Below are 9,062 nucleotides of genomic sequence, written 5' to 3'. Positions count from 1 at the left end.
AAATATATAAACACCACCCAGTGGCTGACGTCACATACAAATCACTTCCTTTCCCCCCACAGGACGCCCCTCCCCCTCGCCCCCCAAAGGAAGAGGACTGCAGACGAATGGGCTTTGCCAGTGGGACCTTTTGAAAAGTTTGTTTAGAAGGGCTCGCTGCTTCCTGAGACTCCCACCCGGACATTATTTTTCAAAAGGCATTTTTACTTGCTCTCGCTTAGAGACAAGTCGTTTCCCTTCAAACCTCTCGTGTTTTAAAAGCTCTTACTCTAAAAAAACAAAAACAAAAACAAACAAAACCCTAGCCGGTGTGGCTCAGTGGATAGAGCGTCAGCCTGCGGACTGAAGGGTCCCAGGTTCGATTCCCGTCAAGGGCACATGCCTGGGTTTCGGGCTCGATCCCCATTAGGGGACGTGCAGGAGGCAGCCAATCAGTGATTCTCTCTCATCATGGACGTTTCTGTCTCTCTTTCCCTCTCCCGTCCTCTCTGAAATCAATAAAGATATATTTAAAAACAAAAACAAAAACCTCTTACTCTGCCAAGGTCCTGGGGGGCGCAGACACACCTGTTCAGGGCCGGTGGGCGCGAGCAGGGAGCCCTGGCCGGGCTTCATTCATCAGAGAAGCCAGAGGCCAAAGTCCAGGAAGGGGTGCCGGAGTGACGGCCGGTCCCGCGGCCCCTCCCCCGCCCTCGATCCGCCGGCGCCCCTGCCCTTTGAGCCCGGCGCTGGCGCGGGCACAGGCGCCCTGGTCGCCGCGGGGACCGGCTGGGCCAGGCGGCGGGGGGGATGCTGCGGCTGCTGGCGTCCCGCTGCGCCCGGGGCCCCGGGGCCCGCGGGGTCGCTCGTCCCGCCGCGGGGCTCGGCGACCACAGCCGCGGTCCCAGGCGCCAGGCCTCCGACGCCCCCCGGAACCTGCCCCCCAGCTCCGAGGTCGTGGCGCGGCCCGTGGGCGTCTGTTCCATGATGCGGCTGCCGGTGCAGGCCTCCCCGGAGGGGCTGGACGCCGCCTTCGTCGGGGTGCCCCTGGACACGGGGACTTCCAACCGGCCCGGGGCGAGGTAAGGCCCCAGGACTAAGGGACACGTGGCTGGACAACCTGAGGGCCACCCGGCAGACGCACGGGTGCCTCTGCTCACCCAGGGTCAGGTTGGAAGGGGCTCCACGCTCCAAAGGGCCCCTAATGGGTTGAGAGTTGATTTCCCTTTTTCTTTATCAAGCATGACTGGCTTCACTGGTAAAGAAAAGGGGGTTCTCCGCCCGGAGCCTCTCCATGCCGTGATCCCCAGCCTTGCGGGGATGGAGGCTGGGGGTAACGCCAGCGCACAGTGGCAGGGTCCATTTGAGCACGGAAGAAGCTGGTCGCCCCTTCCTAAACCCGGGGTCACCTGCTGCAAGAATTGCTCAGACTAAGGCCCTGGCCGGCTAGCTCAGTTGGTTAAAGCGTGAGGCCTGATCAACCACGGTTGCAGGTTCCATTCCTTGGTCAGAGCACACACAAGAGTCAACCAGTGAATGCATAAATAAGTAGAGCAATAAACTGATCTCTCTCTCATCCATCAATTTAAAAAAGCAGAATTGCTCAAATTAAATCAATTTTTCTAAATTCAAGTCAGAGGCAGTAAAATTCATTTTTCTAATTATTGAGCTTCAGCTATTTCTGATTCAGCTCAGCAGCAATACATCTGACTGCCGGTCTATATGATAAATGCCACTTTATTAAAAGTCTACCAAGTGCAAGGCACTTTGCATAGGTAATTTCATTTAACTCACAACAATGAGGTAAGGTAAGTATTGTCATTGTTTTACAGTTTAGGAGATTATCCAATACCATTTAGGAAGTTGGTGAAGGGTGGGCTCCTAAATCTGTGCCTTTATTCTCTCTTTTTTTAAAAAAAATCTATCTTTATTGTTGAGAATATTACATGTCCCCCACCTTTAATCTCTTCAATATGCAGCCTAGAACAGTGATTCTTGATCAGGGTTTTGGTTTTTTTTTGCCCCCAGGGTTTTTTTTGGCAGAGTCTGGAGGCATTTTTGGGTGTCAGAACTTGCGGGAAGGGGTGCTACTGGCCTCTAGTGGGAACAGACCAGGAATGCTGCTAACCATCCTACAAGGCACAAGATGGGCCTCCATAACATCCAGCCCCAAATGCCACCAGGCCAGAGGCTGAGAAGCCCCTCCCTAGATGGGGCCTCTAAGCCTTTAGGGATGCTCACAGGACGTTCCATCTTCTTCCAGATTTGGACCCCGGCGGATCCGGGAAGAATCAGTGATGCTTCGGACAATCAACCCCAGCACGGGGGCCCTCCCCTTCCAGTCCCTCATGGTTGCAGACCTCGGCGATGTGAATGTCAATCTTTACAACCTTCAGGACAGCTGCCGCCTAATTCAAGAGGCCTATCAGAAAATCGTGGCTGCTGGCTGCGTGCCTCTGACCTTGGGTAATGGCATCTGCAAGGGCAAGGGCAGCTGGCTGTGCTCAGGGAGAGCTTAGCCTGTCGTCCAACACAGCTGCTTCTCCAGGGCAAGCCACTGGGAACGTGGAGACAGGAGCACGAGCCCATTATTAATGCATGTGTCCTAATCTCCGGGGAGAGGACATGTAAATGTTGGACTAGTGTGGCAGGCAGGATTAGATCAGCGTGAGGCATTCGCCTCTGTGCAAAATTTAAGGGGTGCCCCAAAAGGCAACAGTATTCCTGATTTTCCTTTTTTTGCCTCAGGCTCCTCTATGGCTCAGAACAGCACCGATACTGGTCCCATCTTTCTTTAAAATTCGTCATGGATTCTTTTATTTTTTTTTAAAGTATGTTTGTTACAGCTGGGGACAGTGAAACCAGGAGGGGCTTATGATAGAAAAAGCAACAGGAGAGCCCGAGGTGGGGATGGGGTGGGCAGGCAACTGCTTTGGCTCCCTGGAAAGTCAGAGAAAAGGGGCCTGGGGGACAGGATCAGGGTGTTTTTTTTTTCATGAAATTTTTTTTTGGTTTAATGTTACCTTAAAAGAGTATTTCTCTTGATTACTGAGTTTCTCGGCATCCCTTACATTTTGCATCACCTACCTCACCCACTTCACCTTTGTCCCAGCCCTGGATCCCAGGCCTGGGGAAGGCTGCCAACAGGGGCTCGGTGTGACCTTTGAACTATTTCAAGGACATTGTGCTAATGACTTTGAGAGAACAGGGTGATTTCCTCCTTCACAGGGTCTACATCAGTGTATCTGGAAGCTTTCCATTCCCCTCCCCTCCCCGCCCACTCTCACTGCAGCAGTTACTTCTCTCTGGGTCACAAATAGTTAAAATGACACAGCCCTTTTTCGGGATAGCAAATTAATGCTTGCCAAAGCAGAGAGCCTGCGGAGCATAGTGGTTTCTGGATGGCCTGGTTTGAAATTGCAGCTCCACCTGCTGCTAGCTATATAGGCCTCATTTCCTCATCTGTAAAATGGGAATAATAATAACTACACCTACCATTTTCTGTTTTGCGAGAGACATATATTGAAAATTCATACAAATAGCCCAGCATTGTGTTCGGCATATTTAGAGCTTCAATACATGTTGTCTATTATGACTAATAGGTATGCATAGGAATACTTTTCTAGGCCTGTGCTATCCAATACCGTAGCCACTAGCTGCATGTGGCTATTTAAATTAAAATTAACTCAAACTATTATTTAAATAATTAATAAATTATTAATTATTGCTTTAATTAAAATAAAAATCCAGTTCCTCAGCTGCATGAGCCCCATCTTAATAGCCACACGTGATTAGTGGCTGCCATATTGACCAGTGCGTTTACAGAACATGTCCATTCATTGCAGAAAGTTCTATTGGACAGAGCAGTTCTGGGCATTCCACTTGTAAGCCTTCATTTGTTTAACTTCTTCTTTTAAATGACAATGTAATTTCAAACACCCAGTGTCCCTTTCCTCACGGAACAAAATCGTATTTTAGCTGGGGTTGTAGTTCTTCAGCCTAATAGAAAGGGGGGCAGAATTGGGCAAGTTGAGGATTGTTCTGTGTAATGCACAGTCCTCTCCTCCTACCCACATCCAGATGTTTTCTTTTTTCTCGTTGCAGGTGGAGATCACACCATCACATATCCTATATTGCAAGCCATGGCAAAAAAGTAAGTCCCAGCTATCTGGGCCCAAGCAAGGTTTCAAAATCCAGGCGCTGGGACATGAGTTGTTTGCTGCCAGATGGCATCAGGTGCCCTCTGCTGGCTCAAGTTATTGGGGGTGATTGGAACTTCCCGACTGAGTTGCTGCTGCGGATCAAAATTAAGGTCGGGCTCCAGGCGTCCCTGTCAGTCACCCGCTAGAAGTCAAGACTATTATTAACACTTCTGGCCGCCTGCCCTTGGCCTGGGTCTGCTCTGGGATGCACGCTCAGGGTTTGCCTCTGTGTTGGGGAGATGAGCCCCAAACCCCAGTTAACTTGTTTCTGTTTTGCTCAAAGGCCAACCCTAAACATTGGCAGGCTCAATGGTGCTGCTTGCGGAGGAGCGGGCCTGGTTTTTTTCCTGCACGGGCCCCTGCCCCAGAAAAGCTGGGAGAAGCTGGCTTTCCCAGTAGCAGAAATCTACCAGGGATTGACTAACTGTGAATTAGTTTGAGAAAGGGACAGATGGGCCACGTTGGTGGCAGCTCCAGAATTCAGAGAGGGGGAAGACATGTGGGTAGAATTCAGATTTGGGGGTGGGTGGGTGCAGTCTTTTCTCGAAGCTGTGTTTGCCAGCATTGCTTTGGATGGTATAGTTCTTCTGGGTGGCTAGCAGGGTTGATGAAGATGATGGTGGGAGAGCTGGGTCCAGGCTGCTTCTCGGGGCTACAGCTGGAGGATGGCCGCTGAGCTCACCCTTCGTTGTCACCCGCCCAGCTCTCCCCATCTGTGAGGAACTTCCGGGTGATAGGTAGTGGGTGGCAGCTGAAGCACATGTCTATTTTGGGCCTCACTTGTCTGAGTTTATTGTTCTCATCAATAAATGATGCCAAGTCATTTGAAGACAGAAACCAGTTGCAAGGCCTGTAACTGTTGCCAGGTCTCCCCTCCTGGGCTCTGCACCCGCATCGAGGTTTGGGCTGGAGGGTGGCTGTGCTCAGTCCCCGTGAGGAGGCCTGGCCTCTGAGCTGCCCTGCTGTCACCAGGCACGGCCCTGTGGGGCTGCTGCACGTGGACGCTCACACGGACACAGCTGACAAGGCCCTGGGAGAGAAGATCTATCACGGGACGCCCTTCCGCCGGTGCGTGGAGGAGAAACTTCTGGACTGTAAGCGCGTAGTACAGATTGGCATCAGGGGCTCTTCCATGACCTTGGATCCCTACAGATACAGCCGGAACCAGGTGACAGACTGCATGCCCTGCCCTCTGTCCCCCGCCTGCACAGAGCCTTCCTCTCCACTGCTCACTCAGTGGCAGCCATGGACTCCACAGGGGCTTTCATAAGCAAGTTCAGAAAAGGGGAGGAAGGCTGCGTTTACACCCGGAGGGTCATGTGCAGCAGAGAGGAGCGAGGGTGCTAGTTCACGGGGCAGAGGCGGCCTCCTGTTGCAGGGGTGGGGAGACTAGCAGGGACGAACCAACCCCTGGGGTGTTGCTGGCTTGGAAAAGAGCTGGGGAGGTCCCCACCCGAGGCGAGGGGACACCTTAGTTCTCCTCTTCATACCCCCTGGGCAGAGTGGCTCCCAGGTGAACACATACGACAAGACCCAACAGGAAAAGTCCAAGACCCCATGCAAAGGCCGGTCTTGTGGACAGAGCTGTTCAGGAAGTGCTCGGGGGAGCTGTCCCGAGTTTCTCGCTCTTGCTTTAGCCACGCTTCTCTCTGATCCCGTCTCCGTAGGTCAGCTTTGACTTTCTCCCTGCCTCACCCGTCATCGGCCCTTCACTCCTCACCTGTACCAGGGGGTGATAGTTCCCTCCTCCTGAAGGTTCAGGGTCCAATGTGATGGGCGCGTAGCGCTTAGCCTGGGGTTGGCACAGGGAAATGCCCAGGCAGTGTGCCCTGCAGAAGCCATGACCTGCCACTCATCCATGCCTCCGTCCCCAGGGCTTCCGGGTGGTCCTGGCTGAAGACTGCTGGATGAAGTCGCTGGTTCCTCTGATGGCGGAAGTGAGGCAGCAGATGGGAGGCAAACCCATGTATATCAGCTTTGATATTGACGGCTTGGATCCTGCCTATGCCCCAGGGACAGGGACACCGGAAATTGCTGGTCTCACCCCTAGTCAGGTACGGAGGCTCCATGGTGACCGTTCCTGGGGGTGAGGATTTTTAACGCCCTGCTTTCCTGGGCCTTGTGGTGAGTCTTCGGGAATCAGGATAGGATTTTTTTTCCTTTTCTTACAGTAGTGATTAAAAAAAATATATATTGTTGAAAGTATTACATGTATCCCTTATCCCCTCCCAGGATAGGGTTTTAAAAACCAGGCACGTCGGCCTTTACTGTTCTCGGGGCGACCCTAGGTTTGAATACTGACTCCCTGAGGACTGGGTTTTAGCTAAGGCCCTCATTTTTTTTTTTTTAACATATTTTTACTGATTTCAGAGAGGAAGGGGAAGGGAGAGAGAGTGAAACATCAATGATGAGAGAGAATCATTGATCGGCTGCCTCCCGGAGGCCTCACACTGGGGATCAAGCCTGCAACCCAGGCACATGTCCCTGACCGGAATCGAACCCGGGACCCTTCAGTCCACAGGCTGACGCTCTATCCACTGAGCCACGCTGGCCGGGCAAGGCCCTCATTTCTTATCGGGATATTACAGTCCTTCATTTGATTTTCCTGCTGCTGGTCCTGCTGTAGTTGGTCCCTGGGAACAATATTGTAGTACCCTCTCAAGGACATTAAGCTTACCATTTTGGGGTTAGAGTTTAAAAAAGTATGCACAGTGGGATTAACCAGCTACCGAGGTAGTTCAAGAGTTTTAGAACTACCTAAATAATTCCCCATAGGTGTGCTGAGCATAAAGGCAGGGCGGCAGGCCTGGAGCGTGGTTATAGCGAGGAGGTAAGCTGCAGGAGGTGCAGGCTGTTGGTGCACTACCCTGTCCTTGGAGCCTAGCGTAGTGCCTGATAGATAAATGGTAGGCACTCGAATTTCTCTTGTGAGGAAATGAAGATTGCTTAAACCCAATCCATTGTCTCATACCCTCTAAGAAAGGATGGTGACAACCGCCTCTTCAAAGCCCTTTTCCGTTCCCACCAGAGATTTCTAAAACACAGACCTCATTCCTCAGCGTCTCGTCCTTCTGGGCTTTGCACCTGCACAATGGAAACTCCTCGCGACAGAGCGATTCTTCCTACCACCCGCTCCTGCCCCTGTCTCCCGGCCGTGTCTGACCCGGGGTCCTTCTTCGTCTTTTCCCTCTGCCTGGGCTGCCCTTCCCCTGCTCAGCTGCTTCGTCAATTTATTGCGCTAAGTGTTTCCACCTTGGGGAGGCCTTCCCCTCCTCTTCCGGCTGTTACGTGTTCCTATCCTATGCTCCACCTGTTTTTCTTGAAGTCCTCAGTGCATGCCATTGAAATGATTGGCTTGCTTGTCCCCATCACCACACTGTGGAGCCCCCGGGAGCAGGGACTGGGCATCGGTCAGCTGCGATGCCCACCAGGGTGCCTGGCAGTCGGTAAATGCTTACTGAGGGAAAGCAATGGTTCCGAGTCAGAAGGTGGGCACGTGTTGGGAGAAAGCCACGGAGGCCTCCACTGTTTTTCTTTCGTGGTCAATGACTCCCACGTGGCTTGCTTGTGGACAGGCTCTGGAGATCATCCGGGGCTGTCAAGGCCTGAACGTGGTGGGCTGTGACCTTGTGGAAGTCTCACCGCCATACGACCCTTTTGGTGAGTAAACAAGAAACCTGTGATCCGGAGGCTGCTAGTTCAGATTTTATTAATCTAGTGAACAGGTAGCAGATGGACGGGTCCTTGTGCATAACTCAGGAACCTGCTGAGTACGTCCTACAGTGAAGAAAATGAACCTGTTATTGCGCACCTTACAGACACAGCTAATGAGCCCTAACAAAACCCCTGGAGGTTGCTAAGTATTATTAGCTTGCCCGCTCGTCAGCAAAAGGCAGGAACAAGCCTGCAGTTTAGTAACAGGGTGGCGCATGGCCATCCTCCTGATAGTTCAGGAAAAGTGAATTCCCGAAGGATAAATACTAGTTACTAATTAATAAAGTGGGGAGTTAGTTGGCTTAGGAGAGAGGCTCAAAGCAGATGCCAGCCTCATAATTTTAATTTAGAAAACCTTACAGTTAGGCCTACTAGCCTCAGAGGATGGATAATAAATACAATACACACCATTATGATAGGTTTCCTTTCTGAGAGTAAACAAAGGACCTTCTGTATTTTAAAATACTATTTCCAAGTGATTGATGGAGCGGAATGCCAGGGAAAGCATGTCCGTAGGGTGGCTGGCCAGCCCTGAAAAGATACGGAAGGCGGGACCCCGAAAAGGAAGACAGAGGGCGGGGGGCTGAGCAGTCCTGAGAGGCGGCCTGGGAGGTGGCCTTCACGCTGGGTGTACTTCTCTGTAGGAAACACGGCCCTCCTGGCAGCCAACCTGCTGTTCGAGATGCTGTGTGTTCTCCCCAAAGTGAGAGTCGTCTGAACCTCGTGCTCGTCAACATAGAAGAACAGATCGCATCGAGGACAAATTCTCAAGCATCTGCCAGTACTAGAGTTTGTGCCAATAAAACTTTCTGCTCCAAGTGTCACTGGTGGCTGTACAATCAGGGCACAAAGCAGAACTCGAATCCAGACAGCTAACATTTCTAAGGAGTCTGAATTAACTTAACAAAGCAGTAGCACTTGTGCTGTGCTGATTTCCTCCTTTAATGAAAGATGATGGGGGATAAAGGGGGAAGGGATGGAGACATCAGTTCAAAGTTATCTAAAAATTGGAGGAATGAAATAAAAAGACTATGAAATAATACTGTATAAACCTTCCATGTTTCTATAGTATCTTCCTTTAAAGCAGGGGTGGGAACCTCTTTTCTGCCAAGGGCCATCTGGATATTTATAACATCATTCGCTTAATATAATTCACTTAATATCAAT

General features: G+C 51.3%; 2 protein-coding genes across 2 annotated transcripts in view; one reads left to right on the top strand and one right to left on the bottom strand.

Annotated features, from left to right (window-relative positions):
- Positions 1-768: 768 nt before the first annotated feature.
- Positions 769-8,685, top strand: AGMAT (agmatinase). Its single transcript, XM_008148191.3, has 7 exons — positions 769-1,061; positions 2,243-2,445; positions 4,084-4,132; positions 5,154-5,349; positions 6,056-6,235; positions 7,757-7,841; positions 8,540-8,685. Exons 1-7 carry the CDS (start codon positions 790-792, stop codon positions 8,611-8,613), a joined length of 1,059 nt encoding a protein of 352 aa, XP_008146413.2. The 5' UTR covers positions 769-789; the 3' UTR covers positions 8,614-8,685.
- Positions 7,900-9,062, bottom strand: part of DNAJC16 (DnaJ heat shock protein family (Hsp40) member C16) — a 32,788-nt gene continuing 31,625 nt past the window's right edge. Inside the window, exon 16 of the transcript XR_008556954.1 lies at positions 7,900-7,958. The gene's annotated coding sequence lies outside the window, so the exon portion shown is untranslated. The remainder of the gene's footprint in view (positions 7,959-9,062) is intronic.

Source organism: Eptesicus fuscus, chromosome 9 (assembly GCF_027574615.1).
Source record: "Eptesicus fuscus isolate TK198812 chromosome 9, DD_ASM_mEF_20220401, whole genome shotgun sequence".
Classification (NCBI taxonomy): domain Eukaryota; kingdom Metazoa; phylum Chordata; class Mammalia; order Chiroptera; family Vespertilionidae; genus Eptesicus; species Eptesicus fuscus.
Note: the sequence above shows the minus strand (reverse complement) of the source record. Positions and strands in the feature narration are given on the sequence as shown.